General features: G+C 52.9%; 11 protein-coding genes across 11 annotated transcripts; 5 read left to right on the forward strand and 6 right to left on the reverse strand.

Annotated features, from left to right (window-relative positions):
• Nucleotides 1-66: 66 nt before the first annotated feature.
• Nucleotides 67-2,385, reverse strand: ACET3X_008414 (uncharacterized protein). Its single transcript, XM_069454585.1, has 3 exons — nt 2,022-2,385; nt 600-1,968; nt 67-548 (listed from the first exon to the last, which is right to left on the reverse strand). The coding sequence occupies exons 1-3, from the start codon at nt 2,355-2,357 to the stop codon at nt 145-147; spliced, it is 2,109 nt and encodes a 702-aa protein (XP_069304016.1). The 5' UTR covers nt 2,358-2,385; the 3' UTR covers nt 67-144.
• A 4,086-nt stretch (nt 2,386-6,471) lies between these two features.
• Nucleotides 6,472-7,526, forward strand: ACET3X_008415 (uncharacterized protein; the record flags this gene model as incomplete). Its single annotated transcript, XM_069454586.1, has 2 exons — nt 6,472-6,693; nt 6,747-7,526. 2 exons carry the CDS (start codon nt 6,472-6,474, stop codon nt 7,524-7,526), a joined length of 1,002 nt encoding a protein of 333 aa, XP_069304017.1.
• Nucleotides 7,527-8,644: 1,118 nt separating this feature from the next.
• Nucleotides 8,645-11,212, reverse strand: ACET3X_008416 (uncharacterized protein; the record flags this gene model as incomplete). Its single annotated transcript, XM_069454587.1, has 4 exons — nt 8,645-8,841; nt 8,905-10,247; nt 10,298-10,612; nt 10,659-11,212. 4 exons carry the CDS (start codon nt 11,210-11,212, stop codon nt 8,645-8,647), a joined length of 2,409 nt encoding a protein of 802 aa, XP_069304018.1.
• An 839-nt stretch (nt 11,213-12,051) lies between these two features.
• ACET3X_008417 (uncharacterized protein) lies at nt 12,052-12,881 on the forward strand (the record flags this gene model as incomplete). The annotated part of the gene is made up of 5 exons (XM_069454588.1): nt 12,052-12,102; nt 12,231-12,446; nt 12,539-12,602; nt 12,651-12,708; nt 12,755-12,881. The coding sequence occupies 5 exons, from the start codon at nt 12,052-12,054 to the stop codon at nt 12,879-12,881; spliced, it is 516 nt and encodes a 171-aa protein (XP_069304019.1).
• A 1,327-nt stretch (nt 12,882-14,208) lies between these two features.
• ACET3X_008418 (uncharacterized protein) lies at nt 14,209-15,377 on the reverse strand. Its single transcript, XM_069454589.1, has 3 exons — nt 15,239-15,377; nt 15,090-15,186; nt 14,209-15,009 (listed from the first exon to the last, which is right to left on the reverse strand). The coding sequence occupies exons 1-3, from the start codon at nt 15,249-15,251 to the stop codon at nt 14,334-14,336; spliced, it is 786 nt and encodes a 261-aa protein (XP_069304020.1). The 5' UTR covers nt 15,252-15,377; the 3' UTR covers nt 14,209-14,333.
• A 555-nt stretch (nt 15,378-15,932) lies between these two features.
• Nucleotides 15,933-16,731, forward strand: ACET3X_008419 (uncharacterized protein; the record flags this gene model as incomplete). Its single annotated transcript, XM_069454590.1, has 2 exons — nt 15,933-15,965; nt 16,021-16,731. 2 exons carry the CDS (start codon nt 15,933-15,935, stop codon nt 16,729-16,731), a joined length of 744 nt encoding a protein of 247 aa, XP_069304021.1.
• Nucleotides 16,732-17,113: 382 nt separating this feature from the next.
• ACET3X_008420 (uncharacterized protein) lies at nt 17,114-18,830 on the reverse strand. Its single transcript, XM_069454591.1, has 3 exons — nt 18,378-18,830; nt 18,175-18,301; nt 17,114-18,098 (listed from the first exon to the last, which is right to left on the reverse strand). Exons 1-3 carry the CDS (start codon nt 18,450-18,452, stop codon nt 17,593-17,595), a joined length of 708 nt encoding a protein of 235 aa, XP_069304022.1. The 5' UTR covers nt 18,453-18,830; the 3' UTR covers nt 17,114-17,592.
• A 524-nt stretch (nt 18,831-19,354) lies between these two features.
• ACET3X_008421 (uncharacterized protein) lies at nt 19,355-22,155 on the reverse strand. Its single transcript, XM_069454592.1, has one exon. The coding sequence runs from the start codon at nt 21,516-21,518 to the stop codon at nt 19,554-19,556; it is 1,965 nt and encodes a 654-aa protein (XP_069304023.1). The 5' UTR covers nt 21,519-22,155; the 3' UTR covers nt 19,355-19,553.
• Nucleotides 22,156-22,636: 481 nt separating this feature from the next.
• On the forward strand, nt 22,637-23,051 carry ACET3X_008422 (uncharacterized protein; the record flags this gene model as incomplete). Its single annotated transcript, XM_069454593.1, has 3 exons — nt 22,637-22,687; nt 22,744-22,803; nt 22,854-23,051. 3 exons carry the CDS (start codon nt 22,637-22,639, stop codon nt 23,049-23,051), a joined length of 309 nt encoding a protein of 102 aa, XP_069304024.1.
• Nucleotides 23,052-23,275: 224 nt separating this feature from the next.
• ACET3X_008423 (uncharacterized protein) lies at nt 23,276-23,729 on the reverse strand (the record flags this gene model as incomplete). The annotated part of the gene is made up of 3 exons (XM_069454595.1): nt 23,276-23,374; nt 23,422-23,571; nt 23,628-23,729. 3 exons carry the CDS (start codon nt 23,727-23,729, stop codon nt 23,276-23,278), a joined length of 351 nt encoding a protein of 116 aa, XP_069304025.1.
• Nucleotides 23,730-24,505: 776 nt separating this feature from the next.
• ACET3X_008424 (uncharacterized protein) lies at nt 24,506-26,137 on the forward strand (the record flags this gene model as incomplete). Its single annotated transcript, XM_069454596.1, has 1 exon — nt 24,506-26,137. The coding sequence occupies one exon, from the start codon at nt 24,506-24,508 to the stop codon at nt 26,135-26,137; it is 1,632 nt and encodes a 543-aa protein (XP_069304026.1).
• Between the last annotated feature and the right edge of the window lie 565 nt (nt 26,138-26,702).

Consider the following 26,702-nt stretch of genomic DNA (forward strand, 5'->3'; position numbering starts at 1 on the left):
GATATAGCAAAGGAGGCAGCATACCGCGACAGTCTGCCGGTGCAACGCATATAAACCTTGTACGCGTAAAGATGCGCGACGAACACTCAACAGAATCACAGGCTGCATGGATACTATAAATTACACGTACATGACACGTTCAGACTACACACCAGCCCCAAACTTCTGGTCCGAGCAACAGGTCGGAGGTGTAGCGCTATCAGGCTTCTTCTCCTCTCCAAACGCCATGCGAGAAATCTTATCTACCAACGTGCTGCCCTGCTTGACACCACTTGGAACGCTGCAATAGCTCGGTGGAACATCCATACAAGGGTTGCGTGTGAAGAAATTGCGTGGTCTCAGCAACAGCGTCATCGGCTCAGCAGGCATGATGGGAAAGTCTTCCGGTGATGGGAAATGTGTGATTCCGAATGTGTGCCACAAGACGACGTCGGTGTTGTCAAGATTCTCGTTGGGGTTAGCCTCGATCCAGGCAGGAATGCCTTGGGACGGCTCGCCAGAGGTCTGCGGAACATGACGGCCTGCTGGGTGGAGTTGCGTATCGTCGTCTACAATATGTCAGTCTATGTCTTCGTACGTGATTTTCAGATAGGACCCACATTTGGTGACATGCACTGCATGTCTCGCGAAACCCGCTCTCTTCCACACCAAACTCCCGGGCTTTGGTAGTAGATCAGGCACTTCTCTACTCACCAGCTTATAGGAAACCGGCTTCTTGCTGTACGGATTCAGCTTATTGGTATTAGCCATCTCCCATGTTCTGCTCGTGGCGCCATTATAATCGGTTGCCGCCTGCTCAGGCGTGCTGAGCTTTGTCTTCTTCGCGTAGAAAGCGTTGCCGTACTTGTTCTCCGCGCTGCCGACTTCGCCTTCGCCACGTACTGCGTCAACCATGAAAACGGTATTTTCTGGGCCATCCACGTTTGGGTCTATGCGCATACAGAACAAATGTTGGTGGTTGTGCGCATTCACGCCAGGATACACCTCCGTTCCCCAGCCTTTCAGATCCTCGCCAGGCAGCATGGCGTATGTGTTCAGAATACCAGTAAGCTTGATCTCCAATTGAATGGTGCCATCGAGATGGAAGATCCAGTATACGCAGTATTCGTAGTTCGCGGCGGTGAAGATCTGTGAGATGATGAGTTTGCGAGCACGAGTGACAGTAACGCTATCATCGCGGAAATCTGTGTGCTTGAACAGAATACCAGCATCCTCTTCGTGAATGCAAATAGCGTTCTTGATTGTCGTTGCCTGGCCGGCACGGTTGACAAATGCTGCGTCCATGTAGTGGATCGCACCCTTGCAATCACAGCCCAGGCTTAGCGAGTTGGTCATGTATCCACCACCGTATTCTCCGAGGTCAAAGGCGTGCTTGCGCTGATGTGGATGTTCTGGATTACCGTACGGAACCACCATCTCCGCAAGTGACAGGCGCCAGAAGGTATCGCGAACTGTACCTTTGTCGTTGAACGTGATGTCGGACAGAACTAGGCCTTCGCGGTAGTTGAAGCCAATGTGTAGCTTCCAATTCGCCCAACTGATATATCGCCCATCTAGTTTGAATGAAACGCCCTCCGGCTGCGTGATGTTGATAGGTTTCAAACCGGTCTTGAATCCACCTTCAGCTTCGATGGCGGCTGCATGATAGTTGTTTGGTGGGGCCTGGTTGAGCGGTCTTCGGACTGGTGGGACATCGATGTGGATGATCTCCTGCGTGTCGGAATTGTAGATAGGGCAGAAGTCCAATGGGTACGTGTATTGGCAGTCATCGACATGTGGGCGGTAGTACATGAGAGCTTGCTGAAGACGGACTTTGGTGCCAAAGCGCTCATCGTAGCCAATCGTCCATGGGTCACAGTAGACTTTGTGCATATCCTCCGGTGGGATACCAAGCAAGCCACATTGCTCAATAACCTTTGGATCTTTCCGTACAATCGTCTCTACTATCTGCAAATCTTCCATGGTAATCTGAACCCAGGTCAGAGGAGAGTTCAGTGCATCAAAGTTTCTTCTCAACTTACAAGTGGTTGCACGTTATCAGTCAATGCCCAGGTGACAATTTTGCCTTCAGTCAGATCTGCATGCCCGTCGTACACCTTGCTCCCGCGGCCAATGCAGACGACGTCAGCAACTCGATGTGGCCGCGGTGTGTGCTCGGGATCTTTCAGCCATTTCATCATATCCGCCTTGCGCGGTTCCAACAACGTGATGGCATTGAAGAACACATCGTTGTGCTCCTTTCTGATGATAGCGACTGCGCGCTCAATCTCAGATTCACTCAAAGGATCGAATGGGTGTGGAAGCTCTCCAATTCCTGTTATGTGTGAGGCTGCTTGCTTCAGTCGATCGAGCGCCATTGCAGAGATGTGTTGTCGTAGAGGTGGTTGGGGAAGGCTTACTGTCCGAAGCTATCAGGGTCCAGCGGGGTCTTTATACTTTTGTGACAGATCAATAGCCCAACGGCCTAGCAGCGCGATCTCAACTGTCTGGCTATCGACTCAACCACTGCTTCTTCGCCAATCAGATAAGTCATTGTTGCATTGAAATATTTCCAACTGTCAACTGGCGGTCTCCAACGCTTTTATCGACGCGATAAGCAGAGGCCGCGGGACTATCGCGCCAGTTTCGGTTAGTCTGCCCCACTTCTCCACGCACGTCACCATCTGGGCAGTTCAGTTCGATGCATCACTTGTGCAATAGCTACCATCTCTGGACGCTGCCTGTTCTATCGCATTATTTCCGCAAACATAGCGAGTGTTATCGCGGTGTCTTGATGCGGTAGGTCCAGCCGACAGAACATTGCAGGTAGATGGTCATGACGTCTCGTGTCGGACAAGAAGGTCCGATTCTTCGGCCTGTCAAGTCCGCTGTCACGGATTCAGAACACAGCAAGGCCACGACATGAGGCTCTTTAGGAGGTGGATCAAAGTGTAAATCTAACGTGGCCATGGTCACTACTCATAGTTACAAATCTCGTAGCATGGAGGATCCAAGCTGAATTCTCAAACATACTTTTCTTCATGTAGTGAAGCCAAGTGGCTACAATGGCCAGTGTGATGGTATTTTCTGTCCTTCTCCACTCACATTCATATCCTCGCAAACATGAAAACGAGCACCCGGAGAAATCTGGAAGACATCTTCAATGGCAGAGTCGAGACTTTCCACCAGTCTATCGCGAGCGGAGTCATTCCATTCTAGATAACGATCTTGATCCGCTGATTCGACTTCAGGTATGAATTTTGGAAGACTTGTCCCCATCTAGGACATAATTACGTCTATTCCAGTTTCTCCCGCCAGTTTTTTGCTTGTTTATCTGGTGGTGAGTTCTTCACGCTCTTCCTTGGCCAGTCCCATGTTCTACCGGACAAGTCTCTTTCGAGCATTGTAGATATGGGCCGAAATTTTGGAAAAGAGATAGACGTACTCGTACTCTGAAATGAGCTGGACTATACCGAGTCCGTGGGGCTTTCTGTACATTATAGATATGGCCACTCGGCGAACAAGCTTTGAACTGCAACCATCGCGCGCTCGACGTATGAGAGAACGAAAATGATTATCAGCATCCCATACTGATCTTGTCTCGCCGTGGCATGACTAGTGGTACACGGAATGCGCTCATATATCATGAGAACAAGTTCCGCCTGGAGGTTGAGGAACGGCGAGTAGGTAATAGTCATACAGGGACGCAAGACTACTCGTGATGTCGGCATCGCAAAAAAGAGGTATCGCCTGTTCTGTGTTTTGCCGAGAGCAAACGCGTAATGGTTCTGCAGGAGGTCAGGCGAGGTGACCAATCCTGTACAATACCACTCCTCTTCTTACGGATATCCAACTGCAGCGCTGAACATCTGCCAACAGCGGCTCTGGGGCGATTTACCGAGCTTCAGGTTGATAATCTATCATCGAAGCGATGCGTTACGCTTAAATGAGTGAGGGGTCAGCAGATGCAAGTTCATACTGCTCTTGAGAACAAGCGCTTCGCGCTGGACTCAAACCAAAATAAGGTTATCAGCATTTGCAGCAGAGACCAGCCGAATAAGAGTGACAAATGAGAGCCTTGGAGGGCAGCATACAGCCTCAATTACGCCACTCGATCACGGTGGACATTGTGGATTATTAATGGACTATTGAAAAAAAAAGAAGAAGAAGAAGAAGAAAAGTGGCTACTCCTTTCAAAATATTTGTCGAGGGCGCAGAATCTCATTGCTGTGAAGGATCTGCGACAGGCCAATGAGACAATATCTAGGAATCAAAAGTCTTCCTAGTTTCCCTCTTGATCAACTTGTTTGTCCTCAGACCGGGTCGCTGGATGTTTTCGGAACACATTGCGGAAGACATCGAAATTGGGCTTGACCGACAAAGATCCGCCCGGTACTGCCAAAATAAATGACGTCACAAGGTGCAGGTACACCTTACCTGCCCCATTAGTCTAGCTTTCCCCAGACAGTCCACCTAAGCGCCCGCCTGCAGGGACCATCCGTGACTTTCCATACAACTACACTCCATCTGGTTAAGACAACACCGCGGCATGGTGGTGCTAAAGTACTGAGCATATTTGCCGAGGTCAATGCTTCAGATCTCTAGACCTACGGCAGGCGAACACGAGACCTCCAAACCGCGCTTGACACCAGCGACGATGACGACCAGGATAACTTCCCCCGAGGTTACGGCGGTAAGCGCGTGACTCTGTGTTGACCGTAACAAAGCCCTGGAGTGATGATGGCAAATGCCAGGCAAGTGGCACAAGATTAGTCCTGCAAAGTGAAGTACGGTCTGCATCTTAGCCATCTGGGGAAGCATTCTTCTAAAGCACTGTTGCATGAGATCGAGGAGGGAAGCTTGACTATCGGGTAGCCATTTCCTGAGAATGTCGCAGGAGGCATGCATCCTCGATTGGCGCCATGTAGCAGCCGTTGGGTCACCAGTAAGGCAGCCTTTCCATGAGCATGACGTGCAGACTGGCACATTCTCCACTGTCGATACGGAACCGTTTTGAAACCTAAACGCCATGACGGCCCGCCGTGGAAGGACAGTGCCGGTGACCGAGTACGAATGTTCATGGTAAGCGTGCTAATGGCGGCGATCGCCGACACGATCCAGATATAGAAACTGATAGAAAGTAACGAGTTTGGTACATTATTTCATCATAATATTAGCTTTTTCAAGCCGCCATTATTGCATCTTTCTCGGAAGCTTTTGTTCTGACGGAAAGTAGCAAAAAGGTGTCTGGACTAGCGAGGGGTGCTTACTATACGAGTAAAGATCCGCGCAACGGGCCGCTATGGAAGTGGTGAAGGAGAGGCTCTCAGACCTCCAGTTCTTGTAATAGCTTATTTCCGCCTCTAACTGTGAAATCGCCTCAGTTCGGTTAGGCTATTGCAATTTCCACGCCGCTTACCAGTAGCGAATGAGAGCTACTCTACATTCACTGCCCTTCGAACTTGAGTTCAAGCCGAGAAATTTGTTACACCTCCTTCTTCTTACAGTCTTAACTTGGCAGCTGACTACACATGTACCAGAATATCTTTCAACACGTTCCTAACCTTTTCAAAACTCACGAAGTTATGGTGGTGTCAGGCGACGAGATAAATCTCCAGTGAGCGAGCCGTGTCGCTCCACCTCGCACTGTCTTCGTGGTCGCCTGATCTTGCTAGCATCGTACTATGCATCAACTTCATGACTACCATAGCTGATCTTCGTGAAGGAAAACGAACGATGTCACTCCATTGCCTGCTTGCATACGACATCGTGAGCTCTACCCTGGTCTGCTCCGGGGGCCTACAGGATATCCACAAGATTCTTGGAGGATGAGGTCCATCCGGGGGGCTGGTGATCCTATCAAGACTCGCAAACTCGAACACCAGACCGGTCAAGTATCTTAGATCGATGGCCGGCCTTGCGCCTCTTTCGTCAGCAAGGGCCCCCCTTTGGCAATTTGCTCCATGTGGACTCACGATGTAGTGTCTCCGTGCCGCTTAGCAAGACCAGTCGAAGGTCCGTGAAAAATTTATATAGTCCTCCAGTTGCACGGTGTAACAGCGCAGCAACTGGACATTCATTCCAGCAATTCAAGTCCGAGCACCTTTTCCTGTTTCATATGGAAAAAAGCAACTTCTCTTCTATACTTAGATACCCCACAGTCAACCCCTCCTCATTATGAAGAGTTCAACTCTTCTGACCTACCTGTTCGCTGCCTGTGTTCAGGCCTGGATGCCTGCGGACCGCGAACTTCCAGCCTTCAACCGTACCAGCAATGATTTAAGCAAACGTGCCCATTCACTTCCGAGTTGGAAGATTCGCGGAGTCAACCTCGGGGGTTGGCTACTATCAGAGCCATGGCTGATGAACCAGGAATGGTCAGAGATGGGCTGTAGTGGTTCCTGCTCCGAATTTGACTGTGTCAGCAAGCTTGGCCAGTCTCAAGCAAACACTGCTTTCAACAGTCATTACTCTCGTTGGATCACTCCAAGCATGATTCAAGATATACATAATGCTGGTCTGAACACCATTCGTATTCCAATCGGATACTGGAGTCTTCACAGTCTGGTAGACAGCAGCGAGCACTTTCCCGAGATGGATCTCAAGTACCTCGATGCCGTTATTCAGAAGGCTGCGGACCTGGGTATGTTTGTGGTGATTGACCTACACGGTGCGCCTGGTTCGCAAAAGGTGGGCGATGCGTTCACTGGACAGGTGAGTCTTCGAGTACTCGATCTGTTTTGAGTCAATGCTCATAAATACTGCAGTGTCTTCCTGAAGCAAACCTTCCAGGCTTCTTCTCCCAATACAACTATGACCGCGCGACAAAGTGGCTCGACTGGATGACCAAACGTATTCATAACACGCCTTCATACAGAGCTACTGTCGGCATCATCGAGGTCGTCAACGAACCGCAGACCTCGCGTGACAAAGGCGGTATGCCACAGGCCGAGAAAGATACTTTGACCCAAAAATACTACCCGCAAGCTCTTGCGGCTGTCCGCAATGCTGAGAACACTTTGGGTGTCTCTGACAACCAGCGCCTCCACGTCCAGTTTATGGACTCCCTGTGGGGTGCGGGCAACCCCAAGTCCCATCTCCCCTCGGACTCGAAGGTAATCTTTGATGATCACAACTACGTCGGCGGAGCTGTAACCTCCAACAACCCCAGCGCCACACAAGGCGACTACATGCACTACACGTGTTACACGGACAACCGCCAGGCCGACGGTGACAACCCAAAGATCGTGCAAGAGTGGAGTCTTACTGTTGCCAACGAGTACACCACTGAGTTTGACTGGAAGAATGAGAAGAATGCTCCGTTCTACAAGCAGTGGTTTATCGCCCAGCAAAGACTCTACGAGAAAACCAACGGCTGGATCTTCTGGACGTGGAGGACACAGCTCAACGATCCACGATGGGATTACAGTTACCTGGTCTACAAGAAATGGATTCCGACCTCCGCAGCAGGACTGGACAATAGTGCAAACCAAGACGTATGCAAAACGTACTTTGGCAGAAGAAGGAGGTCACGGGGAAGGAAGTAAGAGTTTGACGATGTCTTCCCATGCTTGCCGTTCCGCGCATGAAGAGGTCAGTCTGCATTTTCCGTTTTCTAGTGCTTAGTCGACCGCGGCGATTAGCAGGATTCTTCTTGTTACGATACTTTACCTTTAACCCAATGTTCATATATCGTATTGTCGAATAGTATTTCTTCATTACATTTGCAAACGACCATATTGCCAGCGTGATTGTAATGATCTTCCACCAATTCCAAGATATCGCCACAACGCCAAGTAGGTAGGCACTTCATGCCAAGGTAATCGCGACTCTCAAAGCCCAATGAACGAGCGGTGAGACTGTACCGTGTGATCCTTCGTCGTGCGATGACCGGTCGCGATCGACAAAGGATGCATGTCGAAGTTCTGACGCTTTGTCGCAAATCGAAGAGGTCAGGCGACTGAGGACGGTTGTGCTAGCGGCAACAGTAGAGTGCCGACGTTGACCGTTTAGAGAGGTTGGATGTTCATGTCAGCTAGTGTAATGGAGGGAGCTGCATACCGTGAGTAAAACATCAAGATCAAAGTTGTCGACAAAAAGACTTGGTTGTAGTCGAGGATGCGCTTATGCCGCAAGCACTTACTTTTGTCAGCGAATGCGTATGCCTCGTAGTACTATGCCTGCCTTATGGAACAGTTTTTGGTAACCGCGCTGAAGCCCCAGACGGATTGGGTCATAGCCATTCTAGTCATTAGTTCGGCGGAACGCTTTTGTGTGGCCCGCCTAGTGAAAATGAAAGCCACTGGGATTTTGCCTTCCTTTGGTTGGTCACGGAAACATGACGTTGTAACTACCATTAAGTAAATATTCAATTCAACTCTGCGTGGAAAAATTGCAGAGTGTTGCATTTAACACCCGACCCAGGCCTTGCAGGCGGTATATCATCCAATAACGCCTGTATTGCAAACCCAGAAATGCAGAAGCAAGAACGCCGACCTCATCCGGTCAACGCCGATCCATGATTGCGTTCTCGGCCCTAAAGTACAAAGAATGAAAAGATATTAACAGGCCGTGACAAGCACGGTTAGTCGTTAGTCGTGACTTCAGAGACGTCATGAACGCATAGGTAAGTAATCAAGATGTCCGAAAAGCAAGAGCGGTCAGGCTAGCTGACGCTCTGTGAGAGTGCTGAAGATAGATGTGACGCAAATTTGGCGTCAATGCCGTCTTCTTGTACACCGAGGCCAAGACCTATGCCACTATCGTCGTGGTTCGGCTCTTGTTGTGAAGGATTCATGTCGTACTCGTATTGAAAGCTCATGTTGTATTGTGATGACTGTTGAGCAAATCGTCCAGCATTGACTGATGGTCTTGCGTTAGTCAACAACTACCATGGGAGGCCATGTTGTGGGTGGAGAAACTCACCTTCCTGGTTGGACCCGGTATCCTGAATGGTGACATGGCTAGCGTTGGAGATGAAAGACTGATCTGGTCCAAAGTCGGCTTCTAAGCTGCTATACCGGCTTTCATTGTTGCTTCCGCTGCCGCCGTTGGTCATGGTGGCGTTGAGCGAATCTCCCATTACAGGCGAGTAGTTGGAGGAGTTCCAGTCTGGCGGTGCATGGCCGAGGAAACCACCTATCGATGCTAGCCATTGTGCCATTTCGTCCACGAAGACCTTGGTAAGCCACCAGCCTTGAAAACTGATGCCATTCTCGACAGTGATTTCCCGTATAGCAGCCGAACCAAGTGCACTAATGCAGTGCATTATTGTACGGGCATGTGCACCAGGAAAGCGGGACGGTAGACGTGTTAAGAATGCGGCGATGCGATCAATGACTGATTCCGATGGATCGGCGGGTGGATCAGGGTACGCTGCGCGATGTATCGAACCGGAAGGCAGTTGGATCTCCTGTGGGAGGGGACCCAACATTGATCGGATCTCGGTGGTTAGGATGTTGTACACTTCCTCGTGTGCACAAGAGGCAGGTAACTCGTTCGCAATGATGCGCTTGATGTTAACGTGCTGGAGCCAGTCGGCAAACATCTGAGTGCGGTGGCTCTCTGCAGTGAGCATGACGGCTGCCGCGTGCGCAGCGGAGTTGACGCGAAGCATCTGTCGGAGGAGGTGGGCGAACAATGTAGCGGGTTCCAGTTTCGCTTCGAGTACATGTACGGGGAGGGACGCGAACTTGGCAGTAATGTGTGCGTGCAACGTCTTTGCAACGTTGTCGAGGAATTTCAGGACTGGCGGCGGCGCCACTTGGAGAGTCAGCTGAGAGACATTGCGAATCATCTTCTGGTACATCATCCAGTCGCACTCCTTGATCCATGGCGCCAGTTCGGGCGAAGCAAATAGCTTCTGCACCGGTACAGTCAATGTCCCGTGAAAAGTGCCAAAGAGGCGGAAGAACTGCTTCTCTTTGCAGTACCGCACTGAGTCCACCAACGAGACGACATGCGATCGGTACATGGCGACAAGGTTGTCAGCAGAATCGGGATCGGTACGTGCTGGTAGGTACGGTTTGATATCCGGCAGCTCTACCACGAATGCATCAGGGGCCTCGAGGATATCTGCCGTTGGAAACCTGAGCTCGTGCTCGTACGAAGTTTTGGTACGTGTATGCGAAGGGTGGAACTGAGACGAGTAAATGTCGGTGAACAGAACGCCGCGTGAGGAGGCCGGGGTGTAGTAGCTAGTCTGCGACTCCACGCGTGCTTCTCGCGGGGGAAACTGTGCGCTGTCTGCAGGTAGTCGCGGAATAGCACTGGATGTTATTAGCATATACACCGACACGTCATGGTGAACGGCACATACTCCATGTTGAGTCTTGGCGTCCCTGAAGCCTGACGCTTCAAGGAATGGTGCGCAGCAGGACCGTTGCTGCCTCGACGTGCCTCTTCAGCATTATCGTTGTCGTTGATGAGCTCGAGATCGACGTAGTGGTACTTGGACTCTCCCCGAACACCGAGGCGCCTAGTCTGGATACCAGGGAAAATAACGCGAACGAGCTTGCCAAAAGATGCCGGGTTCAGAGGGATGACGCGGTCGGTACCGCAGCGCTCTGCGTACTTGGAGTAGACGCGGTTGCGCGGGACTGATGTCTTGGCAACACGACAGACGGACTGTAACCTGGGAAGCGTTAGCACGCTTTCGAGATGGAACGCGTAATACCTACCATAGCATGGCGAACAGCTGTTTCGACTTCTCTGCCTTGGACGTCCTGTCGTTCTGGATAACCTCAGCTGCGACCTCCTTTAGATTACGGCCTTCATTCTGGTTCAACAGCTGGCGCAATTCCTTGTCATTGGTCGCGGCGCCCGAGGTTGACGGCCTCTTCTTCTTGTCTTCGGTGTCCATTGGCGGCGCCATGAAGCTGTGTTGCTGTGAATGCTGTGAATGTTGAGAGAGCGAGTTCTGGTAGGCGTGGTGGTCTGGCTGTGCGGGCTGGCCACTGGGTTGGGGGTGGCTCGCGGTCGGGTCGGCTGGGTAACCAAGGTACTGCTGGACACTTTCCAGACTCATGTTGATAAGCTGGTCCTGCGCGCTGACTTGTTGTGCAGCCTGGAGCAATGCAGGCTGCAGCGCTTCACTGGTCGTGAAGGGAGCATGGTATTGTGGTTGTTGGGGGAATTGGTTGGGTCGCGGCTGTTGCGGCTGCTGGAATTGCTCGAACGAATGTATGCTCGTCGTCGACGCGCGAGAAGGAGGGCGATTACTCCTGGTAGACATGGACGTATTTGATCGTGATCGGCGGATGTCGGTCATGGTGCGGATGCCGGCTGGCAGATTTTCCGTCTGTTTACACCAAAACAATGCGATGGCAACGGCGCGGAGATGGCGACAACACAGGCGGGAGAGTGTGCAGGACAAGCGATGAGGACTCTAAGGATACCAAGGTGTAAGGAGTATATCGACGAAGCTACTCGCGCGTCGGTCCAATCTCAGCGTGTTTTTGGGGCTGGCGGGTTTGTTTGTTTGGGCCAGGGACTAGCTCAACACGTTGCTCTGGCGGCTAAGATGTCATCAACGTGGTAGGATGCTGCGAGGAAGAATGTCCGGCTCCAACAGCTGTCGTCGGCGTCGTCGGGCGCCCTCGAGCGGGTTTGTTATGGGATGGGGTTTGGATGTTTACGCTTTCGTCTGAACTCGATCGCACCTGCAGCAACGGAGACTGGCCGGCGCGCTCGGGCCAGGACAGTCACATGACTATCGTCATAACGCCCGTGCAATCGCACTACTCTCTAATTGCCAATGTAAGGGAAAAAGAGATGAGTGAATGCAATCGCGTCGCCGTCTCGCAGCTGGCCTCGTCGCAACACAGGATGGACGCACGCGTTTCCGTCGCATCGCGGTCCAACTGCAGCGCTCTGGCTGGCTGGCTCGTGAAAGGCGGTGACGTATTTAGCGATGACGAGCCCACTTCCTCCATCCCACAATCTCCAGGCTCCACGTTCCTGCTCCTCCCATCCTACTGAACACATTGCAGCCCCTCTGCTTCTTCACCCACAGTCCATTGCATCCCAACCCTTTGCATCCCACCACACTCAACCCCCAAACCAGCCCTCAACATGTCTGTCCAGGATAGAGCCCAGGCCCAGCTGTCGCAGCTCGACAAGGAGGTAGGCGCCCTCGCTTCCGCACATGGCACAATTGTCAAAATACGGCCTGTATAGGTGTTTTTGATGAGAAATCGCCATGAGAGTAGTTTTCGTGCGAATCCACGTATACTGACTATGCTGTGTTCCAGCTGTCCAAGTACCCCGCACTCAACAACTTTGAGAAGCAAACGTCGGTCCCCAAGGTCTACATGATCCTCGGTCTCGCTGGCCTTTACTTCTTCCTCATCTTCTTCAACATTGCCGGCGAATTCCTCGTCAATGTCGCTGGATTCATCATTCCCGGTTACTATTCGCTCGAGGCTCTGTTCAGCGCGAGCAAGGTTGATGACACTCAGTGGTTGACCGTATGTGCACCCCACTTTCTTATCGCTGGCAAGACATCTGGCCATACTGTGGCCATTTCAAACTCCACGACAAGACTGACGCGGCATCACAGTACTGGGTGACCTTTGCGTTCCTGACCGTTTTCGAGAGCGCCGTAAGCGCCGTCTACTGGTTCCGTAAGTCCGCCAGGATTAGCGTACATGGTTTACCACTGACCTTTCCAGCCTTCTACTACACCTTCAAGTTTGTCCTCATCCTCTGGATGTCTCTCCCCCAGACTTCGTAAGTATCCCTTTCCGCGCGCATGATTCAGACTAACAATCTGCAGTGGTGCTCAGATTGTCTTCCGCTCTTTCATCCAGCCCGTCTTCTCTCGCTACTTCTCCGCATCAGGCTCCACCGCCGCCGACCTTCGCGCCAAGGTCGACTCTGCTGGCAAGCCTCATGCCTCGTAGAGCAGTTGCGAGCTTAACACATCTTTGGCAGCCGCACGACAATATCATAACAAGAAAGAAGTCCGGAATACGCCCTCTGCTGTGCCGGAGACGGAAGAACCGGGCTTTTCAAAGCGTGCGGCTGTTGCGGCTTGGAAACGCTGCATGGACGAAGGCTTACGAGTAACGGATCATGTTCATGACAGTGTTGATGTACGAAAGAAGAGGCAGGTATCCTTACGTTTCATGATTACTTGCTCATAAGGAAGCGGCTTGGGTAACATACTGCGGTCCTTGGCAGTGGTTTCTGCGACTCGCTTGCGAGCAATATCATGTATCCGAGTCTGGCTTGTCCTCTCACAAGCATCAATCACAAATTCATACCCCCTACACCATTGAAGATATAGGCGTGCACAATATATGAATTGGGACGGATGGCTGCTAACTTCTCCAGCAAGACTAATGGATGATGGGAAGCATTTCACATGTCACGGATGGAGAGACGAGAAGGACATCGTACAAAACCTCAGACCTAAGATCGTCGTTCTATATCTGGACGCATTGCAGAAACAAACAACTAGAGGTTTTTGTGCTTTACCTCGGAAATATCTCTATTTGTAACGCTGCATCGTTACTTTGATGCGAACATTAGCAGAATAAAACAACAACAGCCGCAATAGTTCCGAAATTTCTATGATTGGGCGCAGTGTCCAAAGAAACAAAATCCGCTTCAACAGTTCCAGTTCAGCACAAGCTACGTAGCAGTGTTGTAAAGGTTACCAAGCCCCTCTTCGCCAAATTAGTCTAATGCCGCTCTGCTATTACACCCGTGCCTGTAAACCTCACTATAACAGGGGGCAAGCCCCCTATATTTGCTTCTTGCAAGATTAGGTTTAGATTCTGATCAAGCTATCGTCTCACTTGTTTACTTCCCAAAATTGCCTAGGGCCTGCGCCATCTCTCATTAGAGGTTCCTTGATGTTATGTGGATGGATTTGTCTTCTTCCTCATAGTGTGTTCGCAAGGCTGAATGGGTGTTGCGATAACTACTCAACAAAACTTCGAACCCTTGAATCAAGTCAGGCTTTACATTGAGAGGATCTCGAGTACCCAAGGAACAGGTAAAAGAACTAAATTTAGTTTATGCAACTTGGCTGATCGTTTGGCCATTGCATCATCCAAGTTTAAGATTGTCAGCTCGGCGTAATGTGCCCGGTTCACAGGCTTGAACTCTATGTGGCTTACAACCAGCTTGTTGTGAGAGTCGGTACAGATCGACGCAAGTGAGATTCGATCAAACATGGTGAAATCATGAACCCCTGGACGTCAGTCATTGAGAACAGGTGAAGTCATGATTAAATTTCCCTTGCTTGCTTTTACACAACTAAATCAATGCCGCAAAACCAATGACTCTGGCGCCGCAGAGGATTACCACGTACGATACATGAAAAACATATCACTTCCGTCAACCCCTTAGACGGTGCCCGCAATGCTCAAGTCTCTGATCTCTTGCAGCACCTCTTCCACCCGTGCGTCCAGCTCACCCTGTGCATACTGATCTCTTGTGTTTGCATCCAAATATTGCTGTACCTGCGCCATCCTCGAGTATGCTTCAGCACAGAATCTCAGCTGAATCTTGACCAGCGCCTCGAAACTGGGGTCTAGGTAGGGCACTCGCAGATCAATAAGTTGGGGAAGTTCGGTGGTGAGGGTGTCGTTGAGTTGGTCGTAGGCGGCCTTGGCCAGTTGTTCGTCCTTTTCGGCGCGCGGTAGCTTGGTAACGTCCTTGTCGGGCTTGTCGGTGAGCTTCCGGACCTGTGCACGCATGCGGTCGTAGTCCATTTGCTTGTGTTCGCGCTTTGTGATACAGGCGTTGATATCGGGGAAGTAGGAGCAGAATCGCTGAATGGGGTCTAGGACGGTGGTTCGGTAAGGGCCGTCGAGGGCTTTGATCGTCTCGGCGTCTAGATCGGTGACGGCTTGTTTGTACGAGCGCGACACGCCATCTTTTGTTCCTGCGTCGCCATAGAAGGCGTCGATGGTTTCGGCAATGCGCATTTGCGAGGCGGTCATGGCGCGCAGAGAGTCCAAATAGCCCTTTGCTTCCTTCTGGAGCTTGTTCGCGGCCGTCTCCATGGTGCGGTAGCGGCTGGCATGTCGTTAGTGCTGCTCGAGCGGGATGTTTTCTTCCTGACGAGGAGAAGGGGGGTTCTGGGTGAGGAAGCGTACCGCTGCTCAGTTTCGAAGTCGCGGTCATTTGTGCGCTCGACCTGGCCAGTCTTCATAAGAACTTGCGTCGTTGCACGGTTGACGCCTTTCTTGAACCCTGCGTCTTGTAAGCCGGCGGCTTCCTAGATGGCTGACGAGGGGCTCCTTACCGGTCCAAGACATGATTGCGGTGTGGTCGCTCTAGTTCGGTGGGGAGAGGGATGTATAGTGGGTGTATACAAAACAGGATCGTGAGTGGTAAGTCGTGGTGTTGTGGGGAGAGCCGCGGGAATCAATGGAGACGGAGTTGGTGGTTGGGCGCAGTCGAGTCGTCGTTGGCGGGCGGCAGTGCCACAATGACGACGCTACAAGACCCCGGCCGCGCTTTCTGGTGGCTGAGCAACAACGGCTCCGATTTTTTGATCCAACTGTCCGACTTCAATGAATTCACTTCGACCGCTGCAGCGTGCAGCGCCCTCGCCTTTCCGTATATGCTCGAATTGCCTGCGCAAGTACTCAATCACTCACCCACGACGACAAGACGCCAGTGAGGGACAGAGGAAGGTGATATTCTCCGGGATCCAGCCCACCGGAATACCACATCTAGGAAACTACCTCGGCGCACTGCGACAGTGGGTGAGGCTGCAAAATGAAGCCTCTCCAGACACCACGCTTCTGTTCTCGATAGTCGATCTGCACGCTATCACAGTAAAACAGGATCCGAGTGCATTGGCAACATGGCGCAAAGAGATGCTGGCTAGTCTGCTGGCAGTGGGATTAGATCCAAAGCGATGCATCATCTTTGCGCAAAGCAGTGTGAAGCAGCATGCGGAGCTGATGTGGATTCTCAGCTGTGGTGCAAGCATGGGTTACCTGGGACGGATGACCCAATGGAAGGTAGGCGACAGCAGAAGATAGGCTTGGAGAGGCGTAATGTTAATGTCGTCTTCAGAGTAAACTCTCCCTCCCAGCTAATGCCTCTCCGCTTGACCCCTCAAACAACAAAGACGCCCTCAAACTCGGTCTCTTCTCCTACCCCGTCCTCCAAGCCGCGGACATCCTCCTCTACAACACCACCCACGTTCCAGTCGGCGAAGACCAAGCCCAGCACCTAGAGTTCACGCGGGAGATAGCCACTGGTTTCAACCATGTTTACTCCGAGTCACAACCTCTGTTGGCTGTTCCACAAACACTTCTAAGCCCTGCCAAACGAGTCATGAGTTTGACCGAACCAACAAAAAAGATGAGCAAGAGCGACCCGAAGCCAAAGAGTCGCATCATGATAACAGACTCAAAAGAGCAGATATACGCAAAGCTGAAGACAGCATTGACAGACTCGATTGAAGGAGTCAGCTATGACCGTGAAAGCAGACCCGGAGTGTCAAATCTGGTAGATCTCCTGTATCATTTTGATCACTCTCTTGCTGCATCACCGGAAGACCTGGCAAACGATCTGAAGGATTTGAGTATGCGGGCGCTGAAAGAAAAGGTCGCTGAAACCGTTGACAGGGGCATCAGCGATACAAGGCAACGATATCAAGACTTGATGAACGGAGATCAGAAGGAATTGGTGCAGTGTGTGGAAGAGGGCGCGCAAAAAGCAGAGAAAATCGCCGAAAGCACCATGCAGAGGGTGAGAAAAGCCATTGGCATGGCGTGGTAGCACACTCACAGACATAACTATGCCATGTCCTTGCTGCACGCTAGTAAAGCTATACTATCTGTCGGTCTATCTCGATCTAGACGCCACCACAAGAACCCAGTAGTCCCGCCTCTAGGCCCTGTATCTTAGAAGAAAGGCTGCAAAGTAGGGAAAACAGGCCCAGGAATTGATCCAGGGGGGTTTTGTAAGCACGTCGGTGGATTTACACTCCACATCAAGGTCGACGTAAAGGACGTGGTGCTCTGGAACCTAGAGGAAGGTGAGGTGGAGGCGGGAGTAACTTGAGTGGGAGCTTGAAGTTGGTTTATAGAGGAATGCCGCATGGCACATGAATACCATGAGTCTTGACACGACGTCCTTGCAGGCCTAACAGTATAATTCATGCATTTCATAGTCTACGTCCGTTCAAAAGCAGCCCCTGCGCCGCAAGCCGCAAACCCAAAGTAGCCATGCCCCGTATGATAAAAAAATGACCCGAAAACTCCTTTCCCATGCAATGCAAATGCCATTGTAATAGTGACGAAGCCCTGGGCCAAAAAAAACCCGTCGCAAGTATAACACCATCAGTCCCGTACCACAACCGAACGCCGCGCTTACAATGAAGATGTGGAAGAAGTGTGAGGAATCAAAAGATGGGGAAGGTGGTGTGAGGCTGATGCGGATGCACTAATGCGCACATGTCCACCATGTCGTGTATCTGGCATGAGAGATTGGGCCAGAAGATGCCGATGGAGACACGATAGCGGCAGAGGCGGAACCCGATTCCTCGGGTAAGAGTGCCCCGCCCCTTAATGACCCTCCCATGCGGGTCAGAGATGCGCGCATGATGAGGGGCTCGGATTTGCAATCCATGGGCAACGTCTAGCGCTTCATGGGGGTGTCTGCGTCCTCTTCTTCCGCGTCGTCGTCATCAGCCTCGAAGTCAGAGTCCATTTCTTGGTCCTCGTCCAGGTCGCTTTCACTGCCACCAAAGTCCAAGCTCTCGGCATCGCTGTCTTCCCAGCTCATGTCGAATTGGCCCTCGTCCTTCTCCTGCTTCCACGCTGTTTCTTGGGTTGGCATGACAAAGTCTTTGGGAATATCCGCCTTTGACAGCTCGAGATCCTTCTTCACCATCTCCTTGTACTCCGCAGGCTTGTTGCGCAGCATTACTCCAGCGTCGACGTTGGCGGGGGACGAAACCTCAGCATCGTCCAGTAGGGAGAGAATAGATATCAGAACCGTCTCGACGCGCTGGACAGGCGACCAACGCTCGGCGGCGGTCTCGCCAGACATCTCGTCATCACCGGGAGCGTGGAGGATGGAGATACATAGTCGCCCGTCGGGGTAAATGTTCGGGTGGTAAAGCGGGCGAATGAATTTGAAATCTGGCCGACCGTTAGTTCCTCCCCTGCGCTTCGCAACTCTTTCCTTCCTTGGAACATCGTATTGGCAGTGACGTACCTGGCGGGCTATGCGGATAGTTGCGCGGGAAAGTCATCTTGGCCTTGAAGTAGCCGCCGTAGTACATGGACTCCTCATTCATAACAATGAGGGCGACGCTCCACTCGAAGACATTCTCGTTGATGAGCTGTGACGTGGTTAGCTCGGTGCTCCTGCGTCGCCACTCTGACTCCGACGCTTGACGGAATGTCACCGCGACTCACTTCGATGTTGGTCCACTTCTCCTTGCTCAGCTGCTTGAACTCATTCATGAGTATCCGCTGCGCCATTTCCGCCATGTTGCTTTGTCGGTCTGGGGCTCTCGCTGAAGTGTGTAGTGTTTGTGGTGTTGCAGGAACAGTACAGCGTAGGCGGGGGTAGTCGGGCGAGTAGATATCCACAAGTAAAATGAGAGAATATGGGGTGCAGGGAGCGTCTTGGCGATGTGTGAGGAGTGAGAGAGAGGCGGGAGGGTGTGAGAGTTTGTACTTAAGGGAGTCGGCCGGCTGAGGCGCTGCATGATCGAATGCTCTCGCCGAAGCAAGGATCACTTAGTCCGCCCCCTCGGAAAGAGCCTAAGTCACCGCTTCCGAACTTGCGGACAACGAGTGGAACCTTGGCCGTGGTACTCATTGTCTGCAGCGACTCACCGTCACCACGTTCCTTTGTTTGTCGGCAGAGTTGCTATTGAGGTACCAAAGTTGGTGGGCGTGCTGTCTTGGGCAAGCTTGCCATAGTTGCTTCCGACCTCGGAACGAATAGGAACGGTACGGAACGACCCCGTCGATGCGTCCCAAGGTCGCCGCCATGCTCGCGTGATGGCGAAGAGTTGCGGCTTATCTATCATGACCTGTCCTGTACCGTCACCCATCGACATGTCCTGGAACGTCATGCGAGTGTGCCCACCACAACATTTTGCCTTGACAGGAACTTATAACGCTGCACCATCTCACAAACTTTAACGTGGACAGACCTGAAACAGAACAGTGCAACAGTCTTTTGCTAGGCTCGTCCGCAGACGCCGACCGCTTCGGCCAACTTCTGCGTGGCTCACCGTACAGGTGTGCGAGTGTCGTCATTTCATGCTTGCTTGTTTCTTCCGTGACTCCAGGTCCGCAGGCTCTCAAATCTATTACAGTGTTTTTGCATGTGCCAGTAATCGTGGCTGCTGTCAAACAATCAGGCATGTAGTGGTCTTGTGCTTGAGAACAATACTTTTCTACTCTAGAGTGTATATCTAAAGACGACATGATCGTGTATGACATGACCCAGGATTTCGACAACCCCCAGTACACCAGCGCTGACATTAATGCGTGTACTAAACGAATAACCAACTACACTAAACAAGAGAAAAACCACAAGGAAAGGATCGTCAGGATGATGGAACAAGACAGTCCCAATCAGATGTATCGCAACTTCTTGGCAACCCCCAAGCAGACGGAAACGAAGAGGCAGATGACACCGACAATGCCGAAGAACCACGCAAGACTGCCATCCTGGCCCGGAACCTTGACGTTCATACCAAAGAGACCGCAGATCAAGTTAAGCGGGACAAGGATTGTAGCAATGACCGTAACCTTCTGGAGCGTAGCGTTACTCTCGTTTCCTTGAATGACTTGGTCAACCGAGATTTGCGCGAGGTAGTTGGAGTGCGCGCGGCTGAGCATCTTCTCAAAGTGAGCCAGGTTGGACATCATAGTGACGACGTGATCCTGGATATCGCTGAGGTACATGCCCACATCGCCCCGAGGAGCAACGCTGTACGACTCGTTGCAGCGTTTGGCGAAGCCCTTGATGACATCTGCCTTGCCACCCAAGAGACGCAGGAGCTGCATGACACGCTTGCGGCAGTCGCCAATCGATCGAAGGATGACGCGTGAGTCTTCGATACGCGCAGTAAAAACCTGGTCCTCAATTGCATCAGCTTCATCTTCGATGCCTCGAATGACCGGTGCAAAGCTATCGACAATGTCGTCAATGAGGGCGTAGCAGATCCAGTCGGCATTCAAGTTGATGTAGTCGCGAAGACGGCTGATGCGCTTGCGCACGTTGAGCGTGTGCGGACTCTCGCAGAAGGTGAAGGTCAGGATACCCTCCTTGAAGACGACAGCGTAGAAGTTGACGGGCTCCAAGTATTCCTCCGACTCCTTGTTAGCTTGGAAGAAAGAGCGGAACGAGACAAAGTAGTATTGGTGAAACAGCTCCACCTTCTCACGCGGCTCTTGAATGCAGATATCCTCGCGAGTGAGGGGATGCACTCCGAAAGCCTTGGATATGGCAAACACTTCCTCTTCTGTGGGATTGACCATATCGAGCCACCAGACGCCGCCGTCTAATGGTGTGTCAAACAGATCACGGAAGCGTTCGCCAGGCATAAGTAGTCCGCCCAGTTCGGCAGCATGGATCGTGTCATCCAGTTCGGACGAGAAGAAGGTCCAGCGGTTGGTCTTTACTTCCGGAGTCTGCTTCTCCGCGAAGACGTGGGACAGGCCTTCCTCGGCAAGCTTCTCTTGGACCGCCGGGTCTGCATTCTTCAGACTCAAGACGTCGCTGTCGGTCTTGGGGGTTCCTGACTGGCTTGACTTGGGGCGAAGGTCGGAGAAGACCTTGGGCTTTGCGGAATGGTTGGACACGGCACTCGCTTTGTGGCGTAGAGGCTGGCCGATGGGCGTCTTGTCGTGAGCCTCAGCAACGAATTCCTCCAATTCTTCATAGTCGAATCTGGTAGTCTTGCCTGTGTCCTCGGATACAGGAAAGCACACATCCTCCTGTGCCGAACTGTGCGCAGACGCGACTTCAATGTCGTTTGGCTGATCCGGGCGCTCATCGCTAAGAGTTGGTCGGCGCGCAGTGCCACGAGAGAGCGTCCTGTTCAGTCCAAGCTCAAGCTCGGAACCTGCATGGCTTTGGAGAGTATTGGCACGGTCGCGGCGCCGGGGACCAGCGAATGCGTCGACAGAGTTGGGAGGAGAGACGGATCGCGAAGTCGTCGACGAAGCCCGGCTCCTAGTCAGGCGCTCGACTGCCGGGTCGCGCGGGCGCCTGAATGTCTCTCGACGGGCCTGAGGGCTGTGTGCTAGAGAGCCGCGGCGAATGTAGCTATCGGGGGCCAAGTGCTGGTCGTCATCGACCACGGCGCTTTCGAAATCGCGCCGCGTAATGTCTGCCTCGAGGGCTTCGTTGACTTGAAGGAGTATGTTGGGCCGGTCTTGGCCCTGGGCGCTTGCGAAAGTTGGTCGGCGCGACCGAGGCGGCGACGATGCATCGGCTCGTGGAAGCGACACAGGCTGGTGGCGATGGTCGTCGAGTTCAGACACCGGGGTGCTGAACCTCGTCTGGGTCTCGGATCTCGGAGTGTCAGTCATATTGGCGACTCAGGCGGCGATGAGTTTGACTCCGAATCAGATGGCGTGTGCTTTGGTTAAGCCAGATTGGTGGTGTACTGGGCGACTTCTTGCAGCGCAAGAACCACAGAAGCGGGCGAGTCGCTTGTGAGCGCTCACCTCCGAGGCGCGCTCAACTTGACGATGGCTTCGCGTAGGGTCGTCCCCTACACTAAGCCGGTGGAAGACAGAGTCCGGTAGCCAGACTTCCACACCCTCTCTGGGAATAGGAAGAGTTGTAAAGACGGTGATGCAGTAGCGAATGTGTTGTGCTTGCCGTTAGACGCAGTTATGGTGGCTTGTGGTCGCCTCCGTATACCCAGGCTTTTGTGCCGAGCAAGGGGCGAATGAAGGAAAGCTTGTCGAGGTAGAGTCCCGCCAACTTGGTGGTTTGTATGTCTATGGACGCCGTGGCGTCAGGAGATGCGGTGTGAGGGGATGGTTGCAAAAACAAAGACCCCTTGAGCGATCAGTCGCGGTGGTGGATGGCGGTCCACGGAGACGGGTGCCGGGCAGATGGAGGGTGCGCGGTGGCGACTGCTGGTGGTTTGTATCGTGAGGCAGTTGAGGAGTCGATGCGAGATGCAGCAGGTGGGAGTCCAGGCGGACGGTGAAAATGGTGTTTGAGGGACGGTGCGGAACTCAAATACGGGCGGTTGAGCGATGGGTCAAGGAAAAAGCTTGTGCACAAGGAGCCTACTGGCCCCAGCTGATTGGGCAGAAGCGCTGCTAGACGTGCATGTGACGCGTCCAGAACTCGGCCGTTGTGGGGAGTTTGCGAGCAAAACTGCTGCCGTCGATTCCGCGGCCTAGTTGTTCTTGGTCCTTGCGATTTGTGCTGGGAACCAGGTACCGCGTTCTCGCTGCGTCAATCTTGGGCGTGAATCAGCGAGGCGTTGCTAGTGAGAGTTTAGTGCGGCTGCCCACCCCTGCATTCCCCAAACCTTGCCCTGTGGCTTGTGAACATGCCACCTCTCCGAGACGATTAGGCCGGACTCTGCATAGGGCCAATTGCCAGCCATAACCGGAACCTGAACTGCACTTGCTCTGCGTCGCAACACCACAGACGCCTCTCCCAAAACTAGTAAAACGTAACCAGCATGGCAGACCAGCTGTTGGAGCAAGCGCGCGACGCGTTTGAGGGTCAGATTGTATGCGGCAGCCACGCTACTACTTTGCTACCATACACACTTGCTGACACGAACAGGACTTTGAAGGCCAGAGGCTTGCAGAGATGCTGAGTACTGTTCTGCTCGGAGCAGCTGGTGTACGGCTGCCCTCTGCTCAGATCGCGCTCTACGAGGCTGACTGGTTTAGATCATCGCATTCATCGTGGGCTACCTGCAGCAGGACATTCGACTAACCCTCTACATTGGCCTCGCCGGCTCCGCCCTCACATTCCTCGTTGTCGTACCGCCATGGCCGTTCTACAACAAGAACCCCGAGGACTGGCTCCCACCGTACAACTCAGCGTCACAGTACAACATCGACGTGGACGGGCAGAAGATCGGATAGCCGGCTGGTCGCATGTAGCAAAGAGAAGGAGGAAATGCATGGTCGGAACACACTATGTGATCGTAATGGAATCTGATTCGATGATGCTGCCCGCCTATGCTGCCACTTGGTGCTCTCATAGCCCTTTTGTGAAGGCCCTACTAACGCCGGACGACCGAATGAAACCAAGGCCCATGTTTGTTCCTGTTGAAACCCAAAACCTCTCCCACAACTTTCGCAGGCGTTCATCGGCCGTACTTTTGAAACTCCCAGTCTCGGTTGTCTAGCGGGCACACTTGGCGCGTCTTGAGCCATCGTGAAATGCAGTGGAAGTGGAAGGCGTGCTGTCGTGTGTTAGCATGGCCCAGAGAAGGCTTGTCACAGAACGTACGTTGCAGATGCCCCAGGCGACTGTGCATTCCTCGCTGGTGGCGGAGGCTTGGTTGGCCTGGCATTCGATGCAGAGGTCCATGATGTGGTTACGGCAGATGGCGCAGTTGTCGACAACGATATCCCATGCCCAGAGAGCGACGGCGTTCCACTGGATGAAGGTTAGCTGCAACTTCCCTCTGTTGCCATCTGTCGTGTGGTGCCTACCTTCTTGACCTCGAAACGTTTCTTGTCGCCTTCTCCACCAGCACTGGCCTTGCCCGTCTTCGTCTTCGCCGGGGGCGCATCTGCCATGTCGACGTCGGCCATTGGTGTGTGAGGTATCGGTGTAGCGGGGGATGTGCGGGGACTTGGTTGAAGTTGAAGCTCGAAAGGCGGAGTGAGAGCGGTTGTGGGCAGTGAGCGGTGGGCGGGTTGTGGCGCTTGGAGAAGAAGGCTTCACAGCTTCTGGAACTGTGTCGAGTGGCAAAGTGCTGTTGAGGTGCTGCCGGTGTGTTTGCAGTGTGAAGGCGCAGGGTGCAGGCGTCAGGCTCCAGCTGCGAGCTCAAAGTTGCCAAGACCGGCCCCGTCTACCAATCCTGGGACGACGTGACGGGCGACAGAGGATACCGATGAATTCGCTAAACGTCCAAAATCTCCTCAGACGAGCAAACGCCGGAATTCCAACAGTTGTCACGATCCAGAGACGGGCGTCCAGCAGACTCGCACTTCGACCATAGCCAACCACTCCAGCCCTACGCCGCCGCAGCCGTCAGTGCACCTTGCCGAGATCAGCCTTGTTTGACCACAGCCACCTCCGCACCGTTCACCGTCGATGCGACCGACGCTGCTCACGACACCCTCACCCTTCGCCCTGATTCACCCGACGGCGCGTGCCTATCTATACCCCGCGAATCTGGATATGACCACTTCAACATCCTACCCTTACCCAATCCCACCTTATCAGACACAAACAAAGACACAGACCGCGTCATCGCCCACCCCCCAGCCCACTTGCATATCGCGAACCAAGAGCGTCCGCCTGCGCCCCTCGAGATAACCTGCACTCACCCCCATCGCAATCACACTCCAGCTAAGCGCCTCACATGTCGACGGCACAGACTACAGCCTCTCCACGCGCTCCTCGGGGCAAGCCACAGAGCCCAGCTCAGGCACCGCACACCAGCCAAGGCCGGCAGTCGCAACGGAAACCACGAGGCAACCGCGCACACAATGGCTACAACCAGAACCAGCACAACGGGGCAGGAGCCTCCCCGAGCAAGATGCCCGCTCAACTCGCCCACGCGGAAGGCGCGGCCCACTCGGGCGAGGACGCGCAGCTGCCCTCAGCACCGCGCAACATGAGAAAGCCCAACCAGTCTCACCCGTCCATTGACCGTGTCTTCTCTCCGCCTGAATCAGAGCCTGTTCCGATCAACCCGTCTGTCACTCCGGCCAAGGTCCAGGCCGCCTACGCTGGGCCGACTTTCCATGCCTCTCCCGCGCCTTCTGCTCTGCCTATACCCAAGTTTCTTTCTCGTTCTGTGCCGGCCAAGACACGTGCCGGTCCTCCAACACCTCCCCCCGAAGATAGTTCTGATTCTGCGTCTCCGAGTCCCTCTGCTTCTCCTTCTCGTGCCCCGGTGGCCGTTCCCCCTCGTAATGAACAATCCCCGCTGGATCTGCTTTTCCAGGCCGATGCAGCCGAGCGAGCCAAGGGCAGCCACGCACCCCCATTGTCGTATGGAGCATTCAACCCAGTCGACACAGCCAGGCCCCAGCACTTCAAACATGATTCTTACCATTCCATAAACGGCGTTTTCCCCATAGAGCTTGATGGTGAAAGCAAGCACGCGCACATGTCTCCTCGTCCCCTGGCATCACCGGCCTCGCACCGTGCTGTTACAGATCCCAACCAGGTCCCACAGCTGAAAGATATGCAACAGCAGGGCAGCGGCAATGACGTTATGCAGGACCTGTTCAATCGGCTTTCAATGTCGCAGAAGAAGCCTTCTGCAACACCACCTCGGCCAGATGCCCAAGGACCGCCAGGTTACTCAGGCCAAACACCGTCACCTTTCCATGGGGGCCGGCCAGCTGCCCAAAATGCATCTGGGCCTACCACACCGCAGACACAGCCCCCGAACCAAGACTCTGACTTTTTCTATGGCAACCAAAACCTCTCCCCATTGTTCAAAGCAGCACAGGGCGACTCAGCAAAGAAGCGAAACTCCGGCCTTCGCACTGAGATCTCAGCCGAGTCTCCGATGGTTGGACAAGGCGACTTCCAGAGCTTTCCTTCAGTTCCTCCAGCTCAAATGATGGATTCTAATGCTTTCTCTCGAATTCAGCCAGGAAACAGCAACGGAGGCCAGCCAAATGCGCCTCGTTCATCAGCACCTTTTGTGCAACACTATCAGCAGAGCCCCAACAACCGCAGGAGGACCCCGGGCCGACAGCCACACCAGCCTCGCCCCGATTCTAACCAGACAAGAGGCAGCATGCCTGGATCTAGGAAAAATGCTGCCAACGGCCCCCCAGCATCTGCGGCGAAGCCTCCCACAAGCATGATGTCATTTGTTCCTTCCTCTGTCGCAGCCAAACAACGCAAGACATCAGCACCCGCGGCTACCGCCACACCAATGAAGACCTCCACCCCCTCCGATACGTTGTCTTTGGAGCAGGATCTCAAGCGTCTACTTAATCTCAAACCGGCTGGCGAATCCAGCGTCGGGTAGCCTGTCGTGTTCACGAGACTTGTCATATTCGGACATATACACCGTCCACTACCTTCCTTTGTTTATATGGGTTTCTATTTGTTCTATGTTCATGGTACATGATTGTACTGTCATCTGATTGGGAGTTTATGGCGTTACGAGCGACCTGCTTTTCTGGTTGTAGTGAGCATTGACGGGTACGTCGTCTCATGTTCTTTTGTCCAGCGCAAGCGTTTCTTTCGTCACTGTTCATGAATGGGTGCATGGACATGGGATTTCAAGATTTGGACATTGGGCGTTCTCTGGCATCACGTTTCATGTTCTGGTGCCTAAGCACTTTTTGAGGTTGTCTCGACTGGCTATGAGAAGTGAGCTTCCTCCGACAATATTCTGCTGTCCACGATATGGATCCAAGCACGACTCGACTCCGCTACTATCACTACACAACCACAAACCATAAGTAAAAATCAAGAAAAAAAAATAAGGGCATGATGCTCGGCTCTGGTGCTTTCCTTGGGAGGCACCGAGTTTTCATGTCCAAACATGGTTTTCGTTCGGCACATTGTATGATGGTGAGATGTTGATA

The sequence above is a fragment of the Alternaria dauci genome, chromosome 8 (genome assembly GCF_042100115.1).
Source record: "Alternaria dauci strain A2016 chromosome 8, whole genome shotgun sequence".
Lineage (NCBI taxonomy): Eukaryota > Fungi > Ascomycota > Dothideomycetes > Pleosporales > Pleosporaceae > Alternaria > Alternaria dauci.

Coding starts and splice junctions, on each gene's coding strand:
- ACET3X_008421 (XM_069454592.1), bottom strand. CDS start 21,518: ATGACTGACACTCCGAGATCCGAGACCCAGACGAGGTTCAGCACCCCG.
- ACET3X_008418 (XM_069454589.1), bottom strand. Junction 15,010..15,089: donor GACTTCGAAACTGAGCAGCG/GTACGCTTCCTC, acceptor ACGACATGCCAG/CCGCTACCGCACCATGGAGA.
- ACET3X_008414 (XM_069454585.1), bottom strand. CDS start 2,357: ATGGCGCTCGATCGACTGAAGCAAGCAGCCTCACACATAACAGGAATT. Junction 1,969..2,021: donor CTGATAACGTGCAACCACTT/GTAAGTTGAGAA, acceptor ACCTGGGTTCAG/ATTACCATGGAAGATTTGCA. Junction 549..599: donor TGCAGTGCATGTCACCAAAT/GTGGGTCCTATC, acceptor GACATATTGTAG/ACGACGATACGCAACTCCAC.
- ACET3X_008420 (XM_069454591.1), bottom strand. CDS start 18,452: ATGGCGGAAATGGCGCAGCGGATACTCATGAATGAGTTCAAGCAGCTG. Junction 18,302..18,377: donor AGAAGTGGACCAACATCGAA/GTGAGTCGCGGT, acceptor ACCACGTCACAG/CTCATCAACGAGAATGTCTT. Junction 18,099..18,174: donor CTATCCGCATAGCCCGCCAG/GTACGTCACTGC, acceptor ACGGTCGGCCAG/ATTTCAAATTCATTCGCCCG.